This window comes from Canis lupus, chromosome 2 (assembly GCF_048164855.1).
Source record: "Canis lupus baileyi chromosome 2, mCanLup2.hap1, whole genome shotgun sequence".
In the NCBI taxonomy this organism is placed as follows: Eukaryota; Metazoa; Chordata; class Mammalia; order Carnivora; family Canidae; genus Canis; species Canis lupus.
The window spans coordinates 53,686,458-53,713,216 of NC_132839.1; the positions used below are offsets into that span (position 1 = coordinate 53,686,458).

General features: G+C 46.1%; 1 protein-coding gene across 3 annotated transcripts in view; it reads left to right on the plus strand.

Moving 5' to 3' along the window:
• The window catches only part of ABHD2 (abhydrolase domain containing 2, acylglycerol lipase), a 103,227-nt gene that overhangs the window by 62,069 nt on the left and 14,399 nt on the right, over nucleotides 1-26,759 (plus strand). For all 3 annotated transcript variants that reach the window (XM_072799659.1, XM_072799679.1, XM_072799669.1), the window contains exons 5-7: nucleotides 545-712; nucleotides 14,800-14,983; nucleotides 25,650-25,742. In XM_072799659.1, coding sequence (XP_072655760.1) covers nucleotides 545-712; nucleotides 14,800-14,983; nucleotides 25,650-25,742 — 445 coding nt within the window. The remainder of the gene's footprint in view (nucleotides 1-544; nucleotides 713-14,799; nucleotides 14,984-25,649; nucleotides 25,743-26,759) is intronic.

The following is a 26,759-nucleotide window of genomic DNA, read 5'->3' on the forward strand; positions in this document are numbered from 1 at the left end:
TTTCTGGGCATTTAGCATGTGTTCATTCTTTTGCCATTATCACCTCTACTGTACACATCTTGTTCTGTATGTGTACAGGTGTATCTGTAGACAAATACCTGGAAGTGAAATTCCTTGATCAAAGAAGCCTGTGTAGACACTACTTTTCATTTTTCTATTTGTTCATTCCATCATTCATACAGAAATTAGGAGTAAGGTTTGGAAACTTGTACAGTGGTAATTTTAAACCTGCTGAATCTAATAATAAAAAAATTGAGATTTAAATTGTTTTCATTTCATCTTTCTAGTAATTTTTATCATATTTTTCAAAATTAGCTGTGCACGATCAGATATTTTAAAAACTGACCCTTCACCATAAATAGTTTGAGAACCACTGATCCAGACAACTCCATCTGGAAGGGAAAGATGCTCTTCCCCAGAGAATTGAGTGAAAAGATGCATGTCAGGTTCCCTCCTACTGTTTTCTCCGCCAGTGATGTATAATTGTGGCCCTTTATCTTCACTATTCATTGGATATGTTGGGATCTCTTTCTTCACCCTGTAGATGACATTACCATGGTCATCTGCCCTGGCATCGCCAATCACAGTGAGAAGCAATACATCCGCACCTTTGTCGACTACGCCCAGAAAAATGGCTACCGGTGCGCCGTGCTCAACCACCTGGGCGCCTTGCCCAACATTGAGCTGACCTCACCGCGCATGTTCACGTATGGTAAGTACAGGCATGGCCAAGTGGAATCCCCCTTATTGTTGTCTTCAGTACAAGCATGCTGTTACTTCTGTTCTGCTTTCCCTTTCTGGGTTCAGAATTTATGCCCATGTAGGGAGGCAGTGGGGCACATGGTTATACCATCAGCCAGTGGGTACTGGGATTTATGATGCCATACTTCCCATCAGCCTTTCAGATGGGTACCTGAGCCATGCCCAGCTCATCATGCCTCCAAGAGACAGAGTGCAAGTAACAGGAGCGGGTCTTCCCCACCGCCCCCTGCAGGTAGGGAGGTGTCAGAGCAGGACCAGGAGCCCCATAGCCAGTGCCCTGTATCACACTGCACCATCCTCAGAACTCTTGTGACTGGCCAGCAAGGGTCGTGAGGAGGCACGTGCATGTCTGTGGGAAGGGATTCTGGCACATCGACAACTCATAGGATTTCAAGTTCCTTCAAGAGAGGAATTGGATCTCATAATTGAGACAAATGCTTCTTGCCTTTATTGAAGTCCTGCATTAGCTCTGTCTTCTGGACTGCCGGTTCTTGATTCTTATTTAAGTTTCCCTTCATATTATACATGCACACATAAATAACAAACACATAAAATATGTGAGTATGCACAAACATTGGGGTTGTTTATAACCAGATAAATTATTATGAGTTTTAATGGGAAACAACTGAAAATCACATCTATAATCTCACCATAACTATAATTTTCTATTTGTTTATTTTCCCATTATTTTATCTGTGTGTATGTAGTTTTTATTTAGATGCAGTCATAGTATGTATATCTGTGATGGCTTAATTTAAATAATCTTATATTCACTAGCATAAAGGTGCATAGTTGTTACATTTAATCTTTTTAAGAGCCACATTGCTGTTATTCCCCCATTATAATTTATCTAACCATTCCTCTTTGGAGTCCATTTAGCTTATTTAGAGTTTTTCAGCATTCTAAATAATGATGCTATAAATATCTTCTGCATAGAATTTGTTTTTCTCTTTAATGACTACTTTGGGCTGAATTTCCAGGGCTAGAATTTCAAAGGCAACATTCTGGATGCATATTTGTACATATTGTCACATTGTACTCCAGCAAGGTTGTTCCGGTGTATGCTGCTACTGGTGATGTGTAGGGCACAGATAGGGAATCATGAGCGGGGGTACCTGCTCCGTGCCAGCCTGGCTGCCTCGAGCCCTGCTGCTTCTCTGCACTCACTCCCACAACTAAAGACACCATGTTACAGACTCTTCTGTTCAACAGTTTGGTGAGTGGCCCGAAGATATAGGTGAAGATCCAGATTTACAGATAAGTCAGGCACATTGTGAGTATGTGGGAGACAGGATTACGTCCAAAAGGCAGACATGGGCAGAATCTTACAAAAATGAAAACAATGTGGGGAATGATTATAAGGTCCTGAACTTGGATATAAAAATCCATCTATACAAGTTGAAGATGGGGAGACATGGCTTGGCCTTAGGACCTGAGACAGAGACAGACTTGGGAGGGCTCTCTAATAGCACGATATACCAAAAACAAGACAAGAAATGCCAGTGAGGGCACTTAATGTGTGCCTGAACCAAAGCTGATGTCTCGTGCAGACATAATCCCTTTAATCTCCACAGCAACCAGCGAGACACTTAGTGAAATTGTGATGAAAAGGCACACAGAGGCACAGAGAGGTTAAATCATCGGGCAAGGCAGAGAGCCAGGGAGCAGGAGAGCTAAGAGGAGAGCCTGGGGCTGGCTCCCATCTCAGAGCTGGGAGAAGCTCTGTGTGTGTGTGGCCCAGGTCCCCACCCTGGGAATGCTGTGCTAGGGACCCCAGGGGGAAGGGACAGTAGATTGGGAGACATCTGCGCACACGCCAGGGAAATTGGGTGAGGAAAAAAGAAGAGTAGGCTCAGTGTGGCACAAGGTCACAGAGACAGGACCCTGGCCTTGCTGCTGACTGGTGGTTTAGCCTTGAACAGCTTACTTAACGTGCCAGATTCCTCAACAGCCCCAAATGGGGGTTTACAATTTTACACTTAAACATGGGTTACTAAGGACTTAGCAAGCAGCTGAGCGCCTACCATATAGTAGCTGTTCACTAAATGTTCGGTTTATTCTTATCCAGATACTTGCAGATCTGTTCCTATCCAGATACTTGCAGATCTGAGCAAGGGATGAGCCATGCTCTCTGTGGCCCAGATAAATATGTTCCTTCAGTAAATAATCACACCACAGTGGGGTGGGTGAGGTGGCAGCGAAGGGAAACCAGCATGTCTCCGTAGGCAAGCAGTGGTATTGTGGTAGGATTGTTCTGGAAACAGTATTTGAACTGGGTCCTCAGGGTCCCAGGGGTTGGAGCTCATAAACAGAAGGGAGTGGGCTCTGGGGGTGGTCGGCATGCACAGCTGCCTCTTAAGAGCATGGTATGTCTAGGCTGGTGAGCTGACTCCCAACGAGGAGAACCCACTGGGCCAAGTCAGCCCTTCTAGGGAGAGCTCAGCCCCACAGGTTTGCAGTCAGTTAACTGCTTCCTTTCATTTATTGTTGTTACTGTTTGTTCCATCAGAATTTTAGAAGAGAATTCCTATAGTTTGCTGTATTCCTGTATTTGTCCAGAAAGGCGGATCTTCTATGTTCTAGAAGATATGTTTCCCCTGCAGTTTTTAAAAAAACCTTTCTGTTAGAGAAAATGTTCAAAATACAAAAGTGGGGAGAACAGTAAAATGAGCCCAAACAAACCCCTGTGTGCGCACCACTCAGCATCAACGGTTACTCCACTTATAGCCAGTCTCATTTCATCCATAACCCCCTTCCTGCCCTTTCCTTCCTTTTCAGAGATTATTTTGGAGCTCGTCCTAGAGAGCCCTTCCTTCCATCTGCGACTATTTTAGTGTAGGATGCTAAGCGACGCGGACTCTTTGTAAACTGTTTTAATTTGCTAGGAGCTCTAACAAAATATCACCGTCTGGGTGGCCTAAACTACAGACGTTTGTCTTGTCACAGCACTGGAGGCTGGGAGTTCAAGGTCAAGGTGTGGGCAGGCTTGGTTTTCTCTGAGCTTCCCTCCTGGGCTTGTAGGTGGCCGTCTCCTCCTTGTCTTATATGCCCATGTGTGTGTATCTCCCTCTATCTGTGTCCTGGTCTCCTCTTATAAAGACACCAGTCAGGCTGAATTAGGGCTCAACCCAACTGACCCTGTTTCAACTTAATTATTTCTTTAAAGCCCCTTTCTCCAAATACAGTCATATTCTGAGTCAGCGGGGCTAGGACTTCAACAGATGAATTTGTGGTGGACACAGTTAAACTCATAAAATAACATAAGCACAACACCACCATCACACCTAAGACACCAGCATTCCTTAATAGCAGTTCTGTTTCTCCAGCTGACTTCTTTGTTTTTTTCTTTTGTAATTACTTGGTTCAGGATCAAAATCAGTTCCATACATTGCTGTTGGATGGTAGGTTTCTTGAGCCTCTTACTTATTTTTTTAGTGTTACTGTCCCTCCCTCTTTCTTCCCTTCCTCTACTTTTCAATAGAAAAGGAAAAAGAAAGCAGAGCCATCTTAAGCCTTTTTTAAATCTCCTTCCCTGCACTTTTCATAGATCCCTCAACCAAGTCAGCCTCGTCCATGAGGGAGGACCGGATGAGACATTGTGGGGGCTCTGGTTCCCAGGACATGCTGCAGAGTGTATGCCGACACCAGGCACTGGCCTGAGCTCTGTATGGACAGCCCTTCTCTGGTCTTCACTTAGCTGCATCTTGTCGTTTGGGTCTCGGCTAAGATGTCACCTTCTCGGAGAGTCTTTGTCCCCTGCCCTCACCCCTTAATCATTCTCTAATCCTGTGTCTCCCCGACTCTATTCCATGGGAGCCAGCAGTCTTCATGCTCCCTGGTGTGGCTCCCCATGCCCCGAATCCTGCTCATCCTCTAGAAAATGCTCACTCTGCCAGGGCTGACTGAGGACTGAGGTGAGAGATGTGAAATGATCGTTTGTAAAGTGATTTGGCAAACCACATCTCAAACACGAGAGCCTTCCCTTGTGCAAGCTGCACTGCTCTTGAGCAGATGGCAGGCCATCAAGTCACCGTGAATACCCCTTTTGGGCCTTTTGAGACTGATCTTGACCAGAGGAAAACTAAACAGGGTGTGAACAAGAAGCCTTCCATTCTTCTTTTCCTGTTATACACCCACCTTAGATCTGAGAACATTGTAAAAGACCTTGCCCCACTTAGACTGTTCCAGACCGCATAGGCACCAATCCCTCGCCATTGGACATCTTTGCTGGTGTAATTAGAAATTGTTAAAAACAGATCTCTCTCAAACAGAAGAATTTCCTAAATGGATACTTACGCATTCTTGTGACTTAAGAGTCCTTCATGCTGCCTTTGAAGGATGAAGTCATTAAGGAAAATCCTGCATGACAGCAGTTCCCATTTATTTCACACTGACGAATGCCAGGGCGCACCAAGCATGTGCATACTCTACTTAGCCCGATCCTCACTGACATCCAGAGGTAGGTGCTAGTGTCCTCATGCCACAGGCTTGCCTGGGGTCACCCAACTAGTACGTGACAGAACCAGCATTCGGATCGTATGGTTCTCAACCCCAATTAGCACCAGCTCTGTGGTGGTGCATGCTTCCTATGCAGGATATTGTTCCTGAGGACTACACAGGAGCAGGGAGATGGCTAAGCATTAAAAAAAGACTTTTCCCCCACTGTAGTGGCGGTGATCATTATTACTGTTTACATTAATAGTATCACTTACATAGCATTTGTTGTGTGGCAGACACTGTGCTGAGTACTTGATAGGATGTATTAAATGAGACATCCTCCCTTCAACAGACCAGGAACCTGAGGCCCAGTGAGGTTGCATAACTTGCTCCACAAGGCTGATGAGTGAGTGGTCCAGATTTCCAACCCAGACAGTCTAGCCCTGAAGCTCATGCTTTTGAACAATGGCCTACATCCCTTCTCTGTGTGAGAGACTGCATCCTGCCCATACATTTCACGAGCAAGGAGATTGTTCCCACCCAGACACATTTTAGGTTTAAGGCAAAAGTGCATCCAGGAGCTTCTCAGAGCCACAACAATGGGTCTGGTGCTCTTTTGTTCATCGAGCATCCCAGAGACATTTGTGGAGCCAGCACCCCCCATGTGGGGAAAACAGGAAGCGTGTAGAGTGCCTGCCATCCTGAAGCTACCAGGCTAGTAAGGAGCTGCTCCTCCTGGCACAGTCAGAATCAGTCTGAGCTTCTTGGCTGAGTCTGTCTAAAAAGAACGTTGACCAGGCATTGTCTTTTTCAAGGACAGGGACCAGATCTTGGTTTTCAATTTTGGTTTTTTTGTTTGTTTGTTTGTTATTATTTTTAATTTTTATTTATTTATGATAGTCACACAGAGAGAGAGAGAGAGGCAGAGACACAGGCAGAGGGAGAAGCAGGCTCCATGCACCCGGAGCCCGACGTGGGATTCGATCCCGGGTCTCCAGGATCGCGCCCTGGGCCAAAGGCAGGCTCCAAACTGCTGCGCCACCCAGGGATCCCTCAATTTTGTATGTAATTTTTCACGTTCATCTCCTACAGGTGGTATGTCACTTAGAGAGAGATGCTTAGGAAATGCCTGCATAAGGAAAGAGCCTAGGTTTTCGAGTCCAACAGATGGGGGTTTGAACACCTAGTTCACCAACGTTGTCGAGAAAGTATTAATATAAACAAAAGTGTGTAGCATGGAGTCCAGCAATTGGCAGTAAATGGCAGTGACTTTTGTCTTTATGTTTTCCACTCTTGTTTTCTGAGAACCAACCTAGGGAGAACAGGTGAAAGGTGACTTGAGCAGCCAAATGATCTCACCTCTGCCTCAGCCTCATGCAGTTAACTGCATGTGAACTTTTGCAAGGATTCATTGAGAAGCTGTGCTTGCTAAGCAGAGAATCCTGTCTTGAGTATGCTATAAGTTATGACTGTACAGAGACAGCCTGGCCCTGGTGGTGACCTCGAAAGATACAGTCTGTTCTTTCTGACTTCATGGCCTGCAGAACTGGCCCTGCACAGTGCACTGGGCCCCAGGGCTGGGGTCACACACCTCCAGCTCAACACTACTGGCTTCTGAGGGCACAGTCAGCTCTCACAGTCACTGTGGGCAAGTCATTTTTATTGTAGTACCTGCTCTTTTTGCTGTATTTTAGCCTTCTAAAAATTCTTTTCATTCTTAAAAAAATTCCACTTGCTGCAGTGTAATTCATATATATATATATATATATATATATTTTTTTTTTTTTTTTTTTTTTTTGAGAGAGAGAGTGCAAGTAGTAGTGAGGGGTAGGGGTTACGGAACAGAAGAAGAGGGAGAGAGAATCTTAAATAGGTTCCACGCCTAGCACAAAGCCCAAGGCTGGGCTCGATCTCATGACCCTGAGATCATGACCTAAGCCAAAATTAAGAGTCAGACACTTAACCAATTGAAGTGCCTCTATAGTTCATATTTTTTTTCATATATTTTTTAAGCTAGAAAATATTAAATATTTATTTTGTGACAGATTAAATGAATTAAATTAAATTGAATGACATTAACTGATCTGACCATAAATAAAATGTGAAACTGTTAGGATGACAAGTGGAACCCACAAGAGTGAAATGTGTAAGTCTTTTAAATTTCTTATTGAGCTTGAGTACTGTACTGGATCAGACCAAGTACCCAACCTTGTCATGGATGAGTCAATAAATAACACTTAAAAATGATAGAAGATATAGGAGTCTTGAAGATTTTTTTTTGAAGTGTGTTTATTCTAAAAAGCCTAATCTTTAATTGAATCACTATAGCAGTGGACATGATGGCTTCCTCTTTATTGACTGAATTGATTTTTTAATGCAGACACTGTTTGGAATATAAGTAGTTTTGTCAAGTGGTGACGCAGGAGACCAGTAAATTAAGGAAGCATTTTGTTTCATCTTTGTGTCTTTGGCTCAATGCCTTCTCCCAATCTTCCAGGATTCATGTTCAGAGCAAAGTACAGTGGCATCAAGTCCATCACCCAAGGAAAGAACTGAAAACCAGAATCACCCAGCTGTGGTTGTTCTGACCTCTGTTTTTCTTGAAATTGAGCCAAGTGACAAAGAGACCATGAGTCTGATCTTGACTGTAAGAGAGAAAATTGAAGATTTTTAAAGTCAGTTCTATATCAGATGAAAGGAATAAAAACAGCCTGGAATTGGCCCCCACAAGGTGACCAAGTCCTTAGGATCACAGGCCTCCTGAGAACTTAGTAGTCATCTCTGACCAAACACCGAGCTACGGGTATTGTGGCATTGAATGCTGTCCCAAAAGATTTAAATTGCCTCCCTTGTGAATTTACACACAGAAGTGGGCCCTTCCCTTCTTTCAAAACATTTGAATATCTGGCACCAGAGAGGAGGTGTCTGGGATCCCAGCACTGTCTTCTGTTGCATAGAGAAGTTCTATAATGTCCAACTGAGTTTAATACTGGAAATTTGGGATCCCTGGGTGGCGCAGTGGTTTGGCGCCTGCCTTTGGCCCAGGGCGCGATCCTGGAGACCCGGGATCGAATCCCACATCGGGCTCCCGGTGCATGGAGCCTGCTTCTCCCTCTACCTGTGTCTCTGCCTCTCTCTCTCTCTCTCTCTCTCTCTCTGTGAGACTATCATAAATAAATAAAAATTTAAAAAAAATACTGGAAATTTTTGTTTTGTTTTGTTTTTTTTGAAATTTTTGTTTTTTAAACTATCTTTTGGAACCACAAGGGAAAGCCAGAAAACTTTGCCTTGCCTTGCTTAGAAGGTGGCATTTCAGTCTTAGAAGAGTGGGAGAGCCTGTACCTGGGGGGACCCCATAATTTAGCATCCCAACAGGATTACTTTTGAGTGTGAAAGAGGCCCTTAGTAATGACTGCATCAGAATGACAAACTCCAGGAATCTCCCAGGCAAACTAGAATGTAAGACCACCCTGCTTGGCATGCTGTAGAGATCACCCAGGATCCAAGACATTTTGCCATAAGGGGGTACAAACAGTGATTTTTAAGGAACTTCTGTTTTGTTTTTACTGCTCAATCTACCTGAAGATCTTTGGTTAGGTCATGAGCATAGATGTTTCTATAAGATTCTCGTAGCATTTTGATTGATGCAGACTCAATTTTGAATTGTATTCATGATTCCAGATTGACAACCACGAGTCGCATGGCCTCTACAACAGTTGAGTGTTACAATGGCAGGAGGACACGGTGGGAAGATAGGGGGAAGGAGGAGATGGGTGGAGAGAGAGAGAACATGACTGTGAAGGTGGTGAATTTGCAGAAGCTCAAGCATCTTGGTAAACCATCTGGTGAGATCACATGCTGGGAGTCACTGCATATCAAGATGGTGCCAAGCGGCCAGCATTAGGGAATGTGATGGGGGCAGTAAATATCCAGAGTAGAATTGTGGAGAAGCAATGACAGGTTCTGGCTTCTGGGATCAGACCTGGATGCTTACCTTTCAGCCCAAAGAAGGCAGGTTTAGGTATTTGGTACCTGGGCAAACAAAGCTAAAAGCTTTCCTTTGTGAAAATCTGTTTCAGAGATAAGGACAAGACCAGCTCATCTGCTGCACAAAGGGGGCTCTCATTTTATTTCTGTAGCTGTTTTCCTCTCATTTTGTTTCTGTAGCTGTGCAGTGGCTATCACAGCTCTGAGAAACGACAGGGGCTGCTGGCCCCCAGATGCCTGCCAGGAGCCATGTTGTTAGCCTGTCCAGGTCATTCTCTTGGATTACTCTCAGGGGGAAAGATATTTAGGTACGCCTTTCCTGTCTCCAATACAGTCATCACAGTCACGCTGGCCAGTGATGTGTGCTTTCGTGCTACATGATTCAAACCTCTTTACACAGCTAACGTGTGGCACACCCACCACGTTCTAGCCCAGGCCTGGCATGGTGGGGAACGTGGAGATGACTCAGTCTCCATCCAAAAGGAGCACCAAGTTTCTGCATCCCCATATTTGAGCATACTTAGTCACGTTAGTGCCTCTTGGAAATGGCTTTTGTGAGAGTAGTTTTCAGGTAGCCTTAGCTTTGTCTTTCTTTAGGGGTGTGAGGTTGAAGAAAAGCTCTTTCCTGTTCTCAGCAGGTTCCCTTTCCAAGATGGCCCTGTGGTATTCACCTCTCCAAAGCCAGGTTAGTGTCTTATGTTTCATCTTGCCTTTAAAAGCTGCAGCAAGATTAGATACCCAAATCTTATTACCGGTGCTAATCCCATAAGGATTAAACACACAGAGCCTCATTAAAATCCTTCTAGTATGAAAGAACAGGTCCCTGTAGCTTTTAGTAGAACAGTTCAGGGAGCAGCTCTCAGTCACTGAGGGCATTTGGTAAACTGTCATCAGGTGGAAATCCCAGAAGGACCCAGCACCTAGTAGAAGACATATCCTAGAGCTGAGAACACTGTGCCCTTGCCTGGGAGAGATGGCAGCTCTTCACACAACAACCAACAGCTTGTCCAGCAGTAGGCGAGGCTGGCCCTTTATCCAGATCAGGTGTATTTGGATTTAATTAAATTGAGGCTCCCCAGGTGCCTATGCGATTAGCTATAATTGCTCCTCGGTAGTGTAGCAAATCTGAGTTTTGTAACTGCCACAGTGACATCTGAACATCTGCTCTAGGTCTCAAGTAGTCTCAAAGCCGAATAAAGATAGACAGGTCCTGGGGTGCCTGGCTGGCTCAGTCAGTGGAGCATGTGACTCTTGATCTCGGGGTCGTGAGTTCAAGCCCCACATTGGGTGTAGAGATTGCATAAATAAGTAAAACTTTTTTTAAAAAACTTTTAAAAATACTATTAAAAAAAAGACAAGTCTAAAAGGAATCAGATGATGAAAAAACAAAGACTTTTAATAATGAAAAAATAAATCCCTGCAGTACTGTTACTTTTGTGGGTTTGTGCTATGAGGCAAAGGACTTGGGATTTGGGGTTAGATGTAGGTCCAAAGTCCAGCGCTCCCGTTGGCTCACTTTGTGAGGTCAGGCAAGTCACTTCATCCCTTCGGATCTACTTCCTCTGCTGTGTTGGTATTCCCAGGACAGGGCCTGGGGCACAGTGCACGCTGGCTTTCATCCATTCATTTAGGTCATACTGACTGAGTGGCCACCCAGTGGCTGGCCCACGGATACAGTGAGAAACAAGACCAGGAGCATCTTTGCCATAAAGAGTATACCACCTAATAGAGGTTCCTTCATATTAGAACAAAACATAGGGTTGTAGGTAGTCAAGGGATAAACGAAATTAGGTAGAACCCCAAGAAAATGGTGGAAAAGTAAAGATTTTAGTAACAATTTAAAATAAGTCCCATTTCTTATGTAGGCAAATGATGTTCCCATTGCAAGCAGCACAAACCTCTGCTCCAGTGTGAGGGATGTGCTGAGTGTCTGAAACCTAGGTTAAACTGGTCTAAAGGGATTTAAACTATTGTTTTTTATTCTTTATTTTCATTGTTTTTTTTAACTAGCTGGATTTTTGTTGAAAAACAGGGGCACCTGGGTGGCTCAGCAGTTGAGCATCTGCCTTTGACTCAGGTCCTGATCCCGAGGTTCTGAGATTGAGTCCCGCATCAGGCCCCTTGCAGGGAGCCTGCTTCTCCCTCTACCTGTGTCTCTGCCTCTCTCTCTCTCTCTTTCTCTGTGTGTGTCTCATGAATAAATAAATAAAATCTTTTAAAAAGAAAAACTAGTGTATGTACATAGTAAAACTATTCCAGCGGTGCAAAAGTCTATATACCATGAGTCAAGCTGTGTCTCCCTCCCACCCTCAATCCCCAATTCTCCTCTCCAGGAGGTCAGTATCTGCTGTGGCTTTTTAGTGAATATTCAGTCAGATAGATTGTGCTATAAGCCCTTTCAAGCCCAGGCACACACTGGAGATGGTGGCATCTCCCACCCTGATCCATGAGGTGATCAGAGGCACTCCATGTCAGCAGTTTGGTCTCAACTTCATTCTTTTTCATAGCGACTTCACTGGGCTTCTGCTGATGGGAATTTCTACTCCTTTACTGTGACCAGCAATGCTGCAGTGAACATTCTTGCTCACATATCTTTGCACTTACGTGCATACCTCTTTGCACACCTGTAGTATAAAGCCCCCAGAAGTGGAATTGCTAGGCCATTTGTACTTAGACCAGCACTAATAGATGCTACCACGTTGCCTTCTGAAGGCTGTGCCAGCATACACTCCCTACATCAGTGGACAGGCCAGTAGCCCAAATACCCACACCCCCTTCTGATCTGGGGCATTGGTGACCTTTTCTAGCAAGGGCAATGGAAAATGATTCCTAATCATCTTTTAAACTTGCATTTAAGTCTGAGTGACATGAAGCAACTTTTTGAACTGCCTATTTGAAAGACAAAAGAAACAAAATCAAAGATATCCTCCACTTTTTTTGTCAACTAGGACAATGGTTCTCAAAGTGTGGTCCCTGTACCAGCAACAACATCATTGCCTGGGAACCTGTTAGAAAGGCAAATTGTTAGCTCACCCAGACCAGATCTCCTGAATCAGAAATTCTGGAGGTAGGGCCCAGCAATCTGTGTTTGAACCCTTTGCTTAGGCCCCAGCCTTAGAGTTCCTGATTCAGGAGATGGGGTGCAACATGAGAACATGCATTTGAACAGCTCTGCAGTGCTGATGCAGCAGGCCCAGGGACCATACTTTGAGAACCACTGGCCACTGCTAGTGCTTAAAACATACAGTGATCTAACCTTGATGCTACTTTTCTGGTTCACTCTTTACAAGAAAGAGTACCAGAAAGCACCTGTCTGTATTCAAGGCTTTAAAGATTGGGCATTTGGTGGACCTGGAAAAGGTGCCTGGTGGTGTAGAGTGGGGACTCACCCCTGCTGTAGAAACCTGGCTTTTTTTAAAAAAAATAAATTAATTTTTTATTGGTGTTCAATTTACCAACATACAGAATAACACCCAGTGAAACCTGGCTTTGAGGATATATTCGGAAAGCTGCTACTAGGCCAACAACCCACTTTGGAAGCTTCCAAAAGGTAGAGCAGCGCCTCCACATGTGAAGGCTGCTTACTGAAGGGCACAGGAAGTCTGTAAAGGGATGGCCCAGAGACAGAGCAAGAGTATGCTTCAGAAACCACTTTTCTGTATTTGTCGGAGCTGGAGAGGTCCTTTCTCCTCACATGAGTGGTCCTGGGCCCTGATTGTACTTTGGAGGCACCTGGAGATCCTGTAAAGGACCTCCCAGGCCTGGGAGGACGGCCTGTGGACAGCCTAGGCATTAGTGTTACTGTTTTTCAAGATCCCCAGGTGATTTAATGTGCTGTTAGATCGATGCAGTTGGATTGAAGAACACTGCTTTGGGAGAAAAATCTAGAAGCCTAGATTGGCCTTTTCAAGTCTTAAGCTATAATTACTTGTTCAAAATAATTTAAACAATAGTTTAAAAGGTTTGGGCAATGTTTATATGGGTGTAAGCATGTATAAACTCATCATGCACTTTCCTATTACATTATGCCTCATCAAATAAAAATAAAAATAAAAAAGAATAGAGTGGGGGTACCTGGCTGACTCAGTTGGTTGGAGTGGGACTCTTGATCTGGGGGTTGTGAGTTCGAGCTCCCATTGGGAGTAGATATGACTTAAAAAAAAAAAGAATAGGGCAGATTTCTGTGTATTGTTACATAGTGGTTTCCAAGACATAGTGTTAAAATAAGAAAAACAAAGAAAACAAGGTATTAAATAATCTGTATGCTACCACTGACATTTTTTAAAAGAATATAAGAAATTACCTGTTACCACATCTCTAATGTTTTTTGAATTTTGGGCCATATGCAGATTTTACCTATTCAAAAAAAATGTTAATGCAGGTTCCTGGGCCTGGCCCCCCTCTTACTGAGTCTCCAGACAGCTGGTCTGGGGGTGGGGCCCAGGGCTGCCCCTATCTCACAGCCCCTCCAAGTGATCCTATACCCCCTGTAGTCTGAGAACCCCTCTGCCTGGGGTTGTGCTGGTCTGGCGTGGGCCGCATCCCTCTATGAAAGGAAGCTATACAAGGCGCGTGCCCAGGGCTCCAAAGGCAGCATCTCCTGTGCCTTGCCGGTGTGAGAAGCAGCGGTCAACCCCCGCGAGGAATGGTAAAACCTCTGAACCGCTGCCTAGGTCAGCGGCCTGTTTCGACTGTAAATCCAGAGTCTCCTCATGCTGGCCTGTCACGTGCATGTGTCTTGCCAATGTCCCTGACTTTCCCTGTTGGGCTTTAAGTTGGCTCCCTGAGGAGCCTGGGGTTGGGTCTTAGAAGGGTGTGACAGACCCCTTCACCCATGCGCGGCACTAACCTCCTCCTCTTAGCAAAGCCACGGAGAACAGAACATGGCTTTGCGGGCTTCCGCGTGGGACCAACTGAGATCATCTCTCTTGGACAAACCAGGCCCTCTCCGCGCAGGGGTCTCCTCTGTGTGCTTCTCAGTGAGCCTGCCTCTCTTGGCACTCTGTCCTTACATCATCAAGAGTTTAATATTCTAATCCCGTAGAGAGTCCTGGCCGTCCCTCCAGACTGAAGTTTGTCCTTCCTTCCTTCCCCCACGCTGACAAGATCCTGTAAATAACATTCACTTGGTACTTTTCTTAACACCATGAGTCATCATACACAGGGGTATAGCATCCTGTTTTGCAGCCAAAGAAGCTAATCCCAAAGGGTCTTGCTGTTGCTTTTGTGAACAGACATGCTCGCACACACTCTGAATATCTATTTTGATTTCCATGAGCTTCTAGACAGGCTTTTCCACAAGCCCCCTTCAGGGAGCATTGCACATCTGCCCATGATGAGTGGCATCATGGGCACCACTAAAGGCTGGTTCTCCTCTTGTCCTGAGGAACATCTGGAAACTTTTCTCCAGGTCGCCAAAGTGTGTGTATATATGCCTCTCTCTCTCTCTCTCTCTCTCCCTCTCTCTCTCTCTTTCCTACACACACACACACACACAAACACACACATACCTGTCTGTCAGCAACTTGGGGCTCAGGCAGGAACCTTCTAGCTCTCTGCAGCTCAGTCATTTTGTTGCACCCACAGTGATTGGCCTCACCTCTCTGCCCACAGGCTGCACCTGGGAGTTTGGAGCAATGGTAAACTACATCAAGAAGACATATCCCCAGACCCAGCTGGTCGTTGTGGGCTTCAGCCTAGGTGGTAACATCGTGTGTAAATACTTGGGAGAGACTCAGGCAAACCAAGATAAGGTCCTGTGCTGTGTCAGCGTGTGCCAGGGGTACAGCGCACTGAGGTGAGTGATGTCCACTGCATGCTCCCACCTGTCCCCTCCCTTGGTCAGCACTTGTGTGGGGGGATGCCCCAGGACACCGGTACATATCTGTGAAGACCAGACTGAGCAGAAGCATGTGGGTTTTGCTCTCATATCATACACTGTCTTACCAGACTCCTTAAGACCGATCTACAGCTGTATTTGGGGATCAGATCTGTAACTGAATAAGGGCTTTCCCCATAATAGCTGTGGTTTCCCTACAGAGTCTCTGTGAGGTGACTTAGTCTGTTAATGCTCTAAGAGTTTTGTAGAACCGAGAGTTTATTGGAAGAACACAAGAGACTGGCAAGCCAGAATCTGAGACCTCGGCCTTATGATCCCAGATCCCTCCTGCCTACAGGAGAGTTGACCCTCAGATGGCATGGGGAAGCGATCTGTAGAAACACGTAATCTGTGCCCTCACAGTGTCCATCTCCTATCGACATCCCAGACGTCACCACAAGGGAAACGACCTGGCTGGTAAAGGTTTATCTCGCCCCTAGTGTCCTGCCAACAGAGCCCTGCAGGATGAGCCCTTAGGAGGGCATTTTCATCTGCTCTGAGATGTTTCATCCCAGATCTCTTGAGGGTCACCACACATGTGCGTGTGTGCGCGCACACACACACTCATTCACACACTACCTTCTCCAGACTCTTGAAATGCACTCACATTTTTCCCTTACTCCCTCTTCACAATGTCTTTTGTATTTCAAATGAATGTGACCAGTTATTAAAGATCTCTTGAAGAAATCCAGAATTGCACAAGAAAGTTTTAAAAAGTCTCCCTTATTGATCCAACCTAATGCCCAACAGTCCTTATAGTTAATAAATGATTCCTGCCTTTTGGCCTTGCCTCTATCTCATAGTATAGTTTCAACCTTTTGCAGCATTTTCTGAGGGATAGAGGCTGCCTGTTATTTCCAAATATGTATTACTGGAATTTGAAGCCAGCATATCCAAAGGGCAAATGCAGGCCCAGAATTCAGGCTCTGCCCACGAGGCATAAAGTTGGCCCAAAAGGAGGATTTAAACGTGCCCGAAAGAAGACTTGAAACATATCCCTGAAGGAACCGTTCCTGAGTTCTAGGGCCGAGGCCTGGGTTCTCATTTTCCTCACCTGCACAATGGGGACAGCAGTAATACTACATAGTACCTACCTCACAGCACCATTGTGAGGGACAGAGGCATACACACGTATGCAGGACAGGCGTGTATGGTCTGGAACTGGTAATTACTGTCAGTCACTGTGAGTCAAGAAGTGTAGGTTAGGCCACTGGGTCATAGAGACCAGTCCGGTGAATTGCTATTTCACTTAAGAGTCACTTGGGGGATCATAGAAATAAATTCAGTTTCTTGGGCCCCAGTCTTGTTGATTTGGACTCAAGGATCTGGGGTATAGAGCCAGGACTCTGCATTTGGACACAGTTCACAAGTAACTAATGATACATAGCCACATTTAGCAGTCATTGGGCCTAGGGACCTGAGTGGGCCCCTCCAGCTCTGTTGTCACAGGATGAGGTTGATCCCCTAATGCTCCTGCTGGGAATCCTCCCCTTCAGTCCTCCTCTGTGCTCTGGAGAGCCAGATGAAAGGACACATCCCTTTATTTTGGCTTGCCTAGAAATACCCAATTCCCAATTCATAGCCATTATGGAGCTGGAGTTAACCGAAGTCCCATCCTGCCTAGTCACTGAAAGGGCCTACCTACCTGCCTGCTCACACCTGACAAATGGTACAGTTTTCAACAAGCCTTCTATCACCTGCAAAATTACTGTGAGCACACACTTTGTGTTCAGAGAGCACAGCGTTTGATAAGTAGGAGGATGCAGGACAAGTTTGTTTTCATTTTTTTCCCCCAAAGCACAAAATCTTAAGTGACAGCATCTGCATTTCATTTTGCTTGCGTGAACGCCACCTGCTGTTGGCAAAAGCAGGTGATCCTTGCATTGGGTGAATGAAGGTGTTCGCAGGAAATCTGTGCAAACTTAGGAAACAGGGACTCTAGAATCTGTGAGGCACTGTGTATACCACCCCTTTTTGTGACCTCAGAGCTCTTCAGACTCTAATCACGTACTGTCACATCAACCCCGTCCACTGAGGAGAGAAAGAGGCAGCTTTATCCCATGGAGCACAGAGAATAATGCCAGGGCTCAGATCCTGTGGCCCCACACACCGAAGTGGTGCCTGGTCAAGGAGACCCCATCACCCTGTGTGTGCAGGTGCTGCCTGGGGCTCGGGTGCCCTCAACATCCTAATGAGATCTACTCACCGAAGGACAGTGCCTTACTTTAAACAAGTGTCACCTTTTGTTTCTGCCAAGGCTTGAGGGCAATGAGCCTTCTCAGCACTGGGACGATGGCAGCCATGTTTCCTTTACGCCGAGGTGGAGCAGGGAGGGCCCGGCTGCCTCTGCAGGGGCCACACAGGAGTCCATTCCACCGGTAAATCTCCCCTAGTTGAGTCCTGAGAACCGCTTGTCAGTGACCCATCCCCTCCTGCTGGCTTCTCACCCTGATAGCGCACCATCCCTCTAGCCAGAGCCCACCCAAGGCCCAGAAGCCAGCACCCGCTTGCCGTAGTTAGCAAAGCCTAGCTGCTGCTAGAGAAGCTCACATTTATGCTGTGCTGAACCGCTCAAAGGGGCGCACGGGTACCCAAAAAGTACCTGCTGCTTATGAACTTAGCATCGTTCCCTCCACACAGAGAGCTACTAACTAGTCCTGGAAATGTGTATGGTCAGACTCAGTCTAATTCTGGTGGAATTAATCATTTGAAGTTTACTTATGAAGACTCGTGATTATAAATTCATCCAATGAGTAGTGACCAGCCAGGAGTGTGAGAGGGAAAAGAAGTGGTACCAGCAGGTTACCTGCAGGTTAATTCATCCCTTGATTCATTTGGTTCATTCAGCTAGACACCCTTCTAGGTAATGAGGACACAGCCTCCAAACAAGACAGGCCCCTCATGGGGCCTAAAGAAAAGGGAAGGGAGGCTTTTTTGGACTGGTTTCAGGTAAAATCAATTCTTCATTCCTAAGGAAGCCCTCAACAATCTTGCATTGCAGATCTGCCAATCATACTATGATCAAAATACCAGTATTTCATTGCAGTTTGGGTATGAGACATAGTCTGTGTATGAGGACATCACAGCACTTATGATGTTTGCAAAGCAGCAAACCAACGAGTAAATATCACTAATAGATTACACACCATGCCAGGTGGGGCATCTGGGTGGCTCAGTTGGTTGAATGTCTGACGTTTGATTTCAGGTCATGAGCTCAGGGTCATGGGGTCACACCCCACAATGGGCTATGCACTCAGCCTGGAGTCTGCTTGGAATTCTCTCTCTCCCTTTCCTTCTGCCCCTCCCCCTCAACCTCTCAATCAATTACTCAATCAATCAATAAATCTATCAGCTATCTATCAATCTATCTATCTATCTATCTATCTATCTATCTATCTATCTATCTTAAAATATTACCACTAGGCATATGGTGCAAGGAAATCCTAAGTCAAGTGAAGGCCAATGGAGAGGGATTTGGGCAGCAGGTGAGGGTAGAGAGGACAGTGGTACAGGGCCCAGGCGAGGGTCAGGGGCCCCTTGGAGGACAATAGAGAGTGAGCAGATCTCCCTAAGTATAGTCCTGCCCCTAGCTGAATGGGTGTGTAAGCACCACTTTCTGGCAAATGGTGTATGTATTCTCTCTTTTGCTTTGAATGGGCAACCTCCAGACTATGGATGCATTTATGGCAAGAGCGAGGGCTGTCATTCATAAAGTCCTTCTATAGAGTTGTCCCTTCATCAAGTCTGTGTTTATAGTGCAAGAGCTGTATGACAGTTTTAACGATCGGTAGTTTTGTATCAGAGCCAAGCAAAAGGGGAAAATCTACTGAGTTTAGACAAAACTCTGTGGGCAGAACTCCAACCTAGGAAACAGCTTGGCTTCTCCACCAGTGGGTTGTGAAGCTGACCAAATGGCTTGCCCTTAGTATCTTGGGGATTTGTTTACTTTTTATTGCTAATTTTTTTCTATCAGAAAAATGAGGGGGACAGCCCCTTTCACTTAGTAATCACATTCCTGTAAAAGTACATCCTAAGGGAAAACATTCTGACCAGGCAGAGAGCAGTTAGTGGGTGGCCATCCCTACCTTTGTCTGAGCTTCATGCCCCATCCTCCCTGCAAAGCCTAGCAAGGCTGGAATGAAGGACTCTGGGCCCACTCCCCAGTGCATAGAGGGGTGCAGAGATGGTTTTCTTTTGCCTGCACTCTCAAGCTGACGTCTCTGCAGATCAGCCCTGCCCCGGAAGCAGTGGCCAGCCTGGAGCCCTCTCACTTGGGTCTCTCAGGTCCAGAGGCTCCACCATCCCTCCTCCCAGAAGCCACACTGTTCAAGGGTGGTCTTGGCTTTGCCGCCACTACAGTATGACTCTTGTAGGGCCAAGCTAGAGGTAACCAGCACCTGTCCAGCATGAGAGAGAATTGTAAATTATGACCTACAAATTACAGTGGCAAACAAGGAAGATTCTATTTTTTAAAAAAATCAAGAAAATCTATAACATTACAGAATATATATATTAAAAGTAGTGGGGGTGGGGCCTGGGTGGTTCAGTTGGCTAGGTGTCTGACTCTTGAGCTCAGCTCAGGTCTCAATCTCAGGGTTGTGAGTTCAAGCCCCGTGTTGGGCTCCATGCTAGGCACGGAACCTACTTAAAAATAATGATAATAAAATAATAAAATGAGGGGAAAAAACGTAGTGAGGAAGGCAACTATGTAAAATTATGATAGTAGGATAGGGGAAATGGGAAGTCCTACTTCAATGAGTATAGACTTTCATATTCACATGATAGAAAAGTTCTGGGGATCTATTACACAACAGTGTAAATAGACTTAACACTACTGAACTGTATACTTAAAAATGGTTAAGGTAAATCTTATGAGTTTTTTACCACCATGATTAAAAATTTTTAAAAAAAGAGGATCCCTGGGTGGCTCAGTGGTTTGGCGCCTGCCTTCGGCCCAGGGTGCAATCCTGGAGTCCCAGGATCGAGTCCCACATCAGGCTCCTGGCATGGAGCCTGCTTCTCCCTCTGCCTGTGTCTCTGCCTCTCTCTCTCTATCATAAATAAATAAATCTTTAAAAATAAATAAATAAAATACTTATCTTTGAAAAAAAATTTTTTTTAAGATTAAAGACGGGCAAAGTCTGGAAGAGAAACTCCCCTCCCCAAATAAGAACAATTTTCTTACATTGGTGTGGTAGCATTCTGGGAAAAGGTACTGTGATTTTGCAGTTTCATTAGCATATTACTTTTAAGGTGTGTTTTAATATTGCCTACATCCACACCCTGTAAATTCATCACCTGCCTTAATTTGCAGCACACCTGTCTTCTTGTCCTTTTCTGGCCTGTTAGAATCACGGGCTCCCAGTCTCACAGAACCTTTCTCCCACTGTCTTCTCGAAGACCCCAGGAAAGCACTTTGATCACTCTCACAGCCTCTCAGCACTCTGAGATCTTATTTATGTGAGTCAGGAGATTTGAATTCCTTTAGGTGTTAGGTGCCCTCTTTCCCCAGCTCATTCTCTTCTGACTTCAGTTCCTTTTAGTCAATGCTTGGTCCCCTCATTGTGCAAAGAAGGAGTTGGGAAGTTGTGCTTTCTCTGAGAAGCCCTCCAGCGGCATAAAGCAGTCAGCTCGGCTCTTCCTTACTCTAGTAGGTTGCCCTGCATATGACTGTAGGTGCCCATTCGTTTGGACCCTCTTCTATGTGATTTAAAAATCCATATCCTGGGGCACCTGAGTGGCTCCAACAGTTAAGTGTCCAGGTTTTGGTTTCAGCTCAGGTTCTGATCTCAGGGTTGTGAGATCAAGCCTGGCATGGGGCTCCATGCTCACCGAGGAGTCTGCTTGAGATGCTCCTTCTCCCTCTGCCCCTCCCCCTGCTCATGCTCTCTCTTTCTCTCTCTCTCTTTCAAATAAATCTTTAAAATTAAAAAAAAAAAATCCATCTCCTTCCACAACTCTTGTTTAAAACTCTTTAAAACTCTTGTAAGTATTCCAAAGGAAATCACTCACCAGGTAGCTGGGAAACCAGTACAGATAGTATCTTATTATTTAATGTTACATTGATCAGACATAAAGGCATTTATTTGTTTTGATAATAGATAGGTAGACAGATGGAGGGATAGCGTTCTTTAAAAGTCCGTATATAGGGGGTGGCTCAACGGTTGGGCGCCTGCCTTTGGCCCAGGGTGTGGTCCTGGAGTCCCGGGATTGAGTCCCACATCAGGCTCCGTGCATGGAGCCTGCTTCTTCCTCTGCCTGTCTCTGCCTGTCTCTCTCTCTCTCTCTCTCTCTTTCTCTCTCTCTCTCTCTCTGTGCCTCTCATGAATAAATAAATAAAATCTTAAAAAAATAAAAATTAAAAAATTAAAAATAAAAGTCCGTATATTTCCCCTGCTGGTTTGGGGGATACTCTCTTCCTCTCATTTGCATCCTCAATGACAGAATCACTTTCTGAGGTCTTTGCAATTCTCAGGAGGCATCAGCCTTCTCGGAGTCATCCTGAGCCTTCCTGAAGTAGATGAAACCGGCCTTCCTGGAGAATTCAAAGCCATCCCCTGCCTGTAATTATGACCTGGCTGGGTTCTCCTGGGTTCCACATGTCTCTCCTGTGTCCTCAGCCAGACCCTCTCAGTGGCTCAGCCCAGGGAGCACTTCCTGCTGTCTCCTCTCTCTTCTGGAGGATGTAGATGTCTAGAGACAAGTCAGGAACATGGAGGTTCTGCTCTTTGGCCAAATGAAGAGACTCATTCAGTGTCCAGAAAGCCAGAGTTCCCTGACTTTGGTGCCCATTTTGTGGCATGCCTCAAGCAACTTAAAATTCGTTTCTTCCATTGAATCAGCCAGGTCTCATCCAAATGTTCTCTGCATGTTTTTTTTTTACCTCAGACTTTGAGCTCAACACAGGAGTGTGTTTTCTTGCCAGAGAGGACTTCTCTGCTTTTCTTTCTAGAAGTTTCCCTCATTTTGAGTAGCCACCCGGGGTCCTCCACAGGAAGACCAGTTTCTTCCAGTCCTGGTCCCATCTTTGCATGTCCTGCTGACGGCTGCGAGATCTTGTATCCTCTCTTGAGTGACATTCACCGTGTGCATGCTCTGCCCAGTGGCCTGCCACCATCAGGAACCATGATGGTTTCTTCTTCCCTTGCCTTTCCCATTTGCTGGCAGTCCACCATGTCATCAGGGTTTCAGCTGAGTGTTCTTTCCCCCCACATCACCACTGTTCCTTTTAAACCTCCTGCCGGACTCCTCTGGTTTCCAGGCAGACATTTGCCCCATCCTTAGGAGACATCTCTCCCAGGAGCCTGTACCCCAGGTCTCCTCAGCTGAGGCCAGAATCCAGACTCCTTCCTAACACCACCAGCCGGCCAGCTCTCCCACTTCCCCACATCCACCATTAAGAGAAGCAGCAGAAACACCACTGAGGTCCCCCAGGGTGGGCTCTGCACAGCCTGTGCTAAAGCTATCTAGAAACCCCAGCCGTAGAACAATCTGGGTGTGAAATGGATTCTCTTGTTCAACCCCCTGATTTGTCAGATAAAAAAGCTGAGGCTTGGCGAGGTGAAGTGGCCTTTAGAGTCTGCAGTGGGGTCAGATGGGCTGTATTCAGGTCCGTGTCTTGCCTCCTGGGTGGCCTGGACATCTTGTAAGACCTTCATATCACCGCCTACCCAAAGGCCCCAGGCTCATCTGCCACACCACCAACCTGGTCCTGTCTCCTGCCTCCTCTCGCTGCAAAAACAAGACAATGGGAGTTTGGCCTCGGTGGGAACTGCATGAGTGAGGTTTGGTGGGGCTTTGTGGGTCATGGTTCCATATAACCTGCCAGCTTCTTTACTGTCCCTGGAAATGGTTGTGGAGTCTCATGGGTTTAAGCAGTTAAAACTAACTCTGACTCTTCTCTGTAAGTCTTTGACTGTCCTCAGTGGGGCAAATCATTTTCAGTAGCTCATAATTCAAAATGATTTTCTATTTTTTTCTCTTTCTTCCTCCTCTTCCTTCATTATTATGGAAAATTTTAGGCACATATAAAAAAGAGTAGGATATTGAACTCCTGGGTGCCCATCACCCACTTCAGCAATGCTTAGTTCATAGCTGTTCTGCTCCCTCTACACCTCAGGCACACCCCACTCCCCTAAAAATTGGATTATTTTATTTTATTTTATTTTATTTTATTTTATTTTATTTTTTAAACAGTTTATTTATTTATTCATGAGAGACACAGAGAGTGAGAGGCAGAGACACAGGCAGAGGGAGAAGTAGGCTCTATGCAGGGAACCTGACATGGAATTCGATCCTAGGTCTCCAGGATCATGCCCCGGGTCGAAGGCGGTGCTAAACTGCTGAGCCATCGGGGCTGCCCCGAAATTGGATTATTTTAAATCAGATCCCAGGCATCATATCATCTGAAAATATGTCATTAGTTCACACTAAAAAACTCTAAGGACTTTTTAAAAATATAACCACAATACCATTATCATACCAAGAAATGAATGATTCTCTAATAGCCCATTTCTACCCAGGGGTCAGATTTCCTTGATTGTCTCACAGAAGTGTTTTAACAGTTGACTTATTTGAATCAGGATCCACATAATGCCCATGCATTGCTTTTGTTGATCTGTCTTGTAAGTTTGAGTCTCTACATTCCCCGCCCTGATTTCTTTCCATATGTTGGTGGTGGTCGTGGTGGTATTGAAGAAATTAGTCCTTTAAAAAAATATTTGGAATGAATGTATTTATAATACATTGCTCTTGATTAGGTTTTATTAGGCCAATATAAAATTGTTTCAGTTCCTGTGCTCGCTTCGGCAGCACATATACTAAAATTGTTTCAGTTCCATAATTTATACCCAAAGGTTATGAAAGCCCCCCATGGATGCTGAGTGGTAAAGCAGAGATGCTAGGAATCTGTGTCAGCCAGCAAGACTGGGGGAGATGGTGGTTGCAGCATCCTCATCCCAGTCCTCCTCGACCCTGGGCCCCTGGGGGTCCCCGGAGCCTTTCAGTGCGTGGCTCTTGTTTTTTAGTTCAAGATCCTCTGCAGGGCTGGAGCAGCTTTCATGTCTTATGTGTCTGGCCAGCACCCCCCACTTCCTTCCCTCTGCATCCCCTCTAATATGCAGGACATACTAACCGAAGCAGTTAGGAAGTCAGCAAAGGCAGAAATGGCCAAGGGCCAGAGAAAGCTGGGACAGTTGGCTGCCTGAGGAAGGGGCAGCTGGGTCCAAGGTCGGGGGGAGGGGTGCTGGCAGAGGAAGCAGGTTTTGGCTCATGGATTGGGTGACTCCCTCCTCCCTCCTCACTCAGACCAAGAGGCAAGTGTCCAGATCCCTGCCTTACTTGGGGTCCTGCGCACAGTGATCTGACCCATCCTTTCTATTTCTGCAACATTTGGGAAGCCCCTCATACATTTACAGAATGGTCTTTTGACCTTTGAAGGCAGTGTTGGTTTTCCCCTTGAGCCTCAGCCCTGGCTCTCAGGAGCACATCATAGACCATTAAAGCCACAAACCCTTTCACTTTTAACCTCTCACTACCTCTTATTTTTTTAACCACAGTATTATGGAAAATGTTTGCCGTTCCAAAACTGAAGTGTGGCAGCCTTGTGGAAATTGCCTCATAAACCCCTGGATTTTTAGGGAAAAAAAAAATTCCCCAGTCCCCTCTTTAGCCATCTGGCACCAAGGGATTCTGTGTGAGAATGGTGACACCCAGATTCACTTCCAGGGTAGAAGCACGCCTTGAGACTCAGACATCTGCGAGGTGGGGGTTAGCATGGACTCTGTGGCAGCTGCGTTTGGGTTTACACACAGGGAAGAGGGCACAGAGCAGGAAGGGCTAAACCAGCTGGAGGGAGGAAATCCACCCTGCTGGCGCATAGAGAAGGCCGCCCCTTACTGTCCTAGTGTCACCCAGAACCAGTCCCTTGACCTCTCTGAGTCCATTGTGGTCTCCTGATCTAGGGAGGGATAATATTATCTGCCTAGTGCCACTGCTGGGGGGTTAGGCGGTGACCCTCATGTCAGGTAGGCCTGATCGTGCTAACTACACACACTAGCTCCTCAGAACCAGCCCCCACAGCCATGTCCAGAAGGAGTGGATTGCCGCTCTACCTCTCCTTCCGTTTCCTTGCCCCTTGAATGTTCTAAGCCTAATCAAGAGAGCTCAAATGGTATGATTTCCCTTTGGTTCTCAAACAACAACAAAAGAGATTCTTTTAGGCTCTGCCCTGCACTGTGCCTCTCCATACCCACCTTCCCCTTACATACACCTGTAATTAAACCAAGAAAGTCTTCCTGCAAGGTAGAAAGCCAAATAGAGGTGTTCAAATGCCAGTACTCGCGAGCTCTGTGACTAAGAGAAGGCTGCCATGCTTGAGGAGGGCGTTGGGACTGTCCCCCACAAAGCCTGTGCCACTACAGAGCTTTCTCGCTGGGACTGCATGTTCAGCAAGGCTGTTTGGTGTCTCCACAAGATCTCTCTAAGCGAGAGTTTGAGGCCATGTGCAGAGACCCGTGTTCCAGGGTCGGGAGCCAGTGCATCCCTCCAGGGCACAGCCTCTCACTCTGGCCTGCCGTTTTTTCAGGGCCCAGGAGACCTTCATGCAGTGGGATCAGTGCCGGCGCTTCTACAACTTCCTCATGGCAGACAACATGAAGAAGATCATCCTCTCGCACAGGTATGACACCTACACTTACTTTGGAGTCACTAAAAGCCAGAACTCTTGTTTCTCCAAAAAAATAAAATAAAGGCAGGGAGGGGTGTTGCAGATTCTCTGCTGGCTGCTCTGTGACTTGCTTAGAAACAAACTTGTCCCAAGCTGCCGTATTCACCTAATCCTTTTCTTGCCCTCGTGATTCCCACTATATCCGAGATAAGAAACCCATCCCATGATTCTTTCCCACATTAGAGCAATCCTCAGGGTGGCTTGTCATAGTGTAGGAACCTTCCTTCTTGGGCTGCTCTTGGCTTAAGAATCAGGAATCACTCTCTGCTGGCTTGTGGGATTCTGACCAGCAGCTGCACGACAAGAGTCCCACCACTGGGCACCACGTAGTGTCCACACCGCCCGGTCACACGTCTGCACATTCCCCATGCTCATCTTGCCTCACTCCTGCTCAGAATACTTCGGTAGGGTAGCCCCTGACCACTGCTTAGACCAGTGGCGTGCAGAAGTCAATAAATAATTAGCAATGATTTTATTGTTACAGTTGTTATAATGGATGCCATCCCTCCCTCTTCCCACACACCTGCCTTCCCTCTAGCTGGACTGGGCCACATGGAGGCTCATGCGCCCTCTAGCCTCTCCCACTCCCACACCACTAGGGCCTTCCTGAGAAGGCCCTTCCCATCATGTCTGCCTGTTCTTTAGGTCCATCTCAGTTCTCCTCCATGAAGCCAACTCTTTCACCCCCATCTTGTTCTTCTGTTGCTTCCCCGCGGTGAATTCTGTGTCTTGAACTAAACTGTAAAGTGCAGGAGGGCTTGGGTTCATTTTGTTGTTGTTGTTTTTAAGGGTGTTATTGATTTATTCATGAGAGACAGAAAGAGGCACAGATATAGGCAGAGGGAGAAACAGCCTCCCCATGGGGAGCCCAGTGCAGGACTCCATCCTAGGACCCCGGGATCATGACCTGAGCCAAGGCAAATGCTCAACCACTGAGCCACCCAGGTATCCCTGGGCTCGTTTTGATTT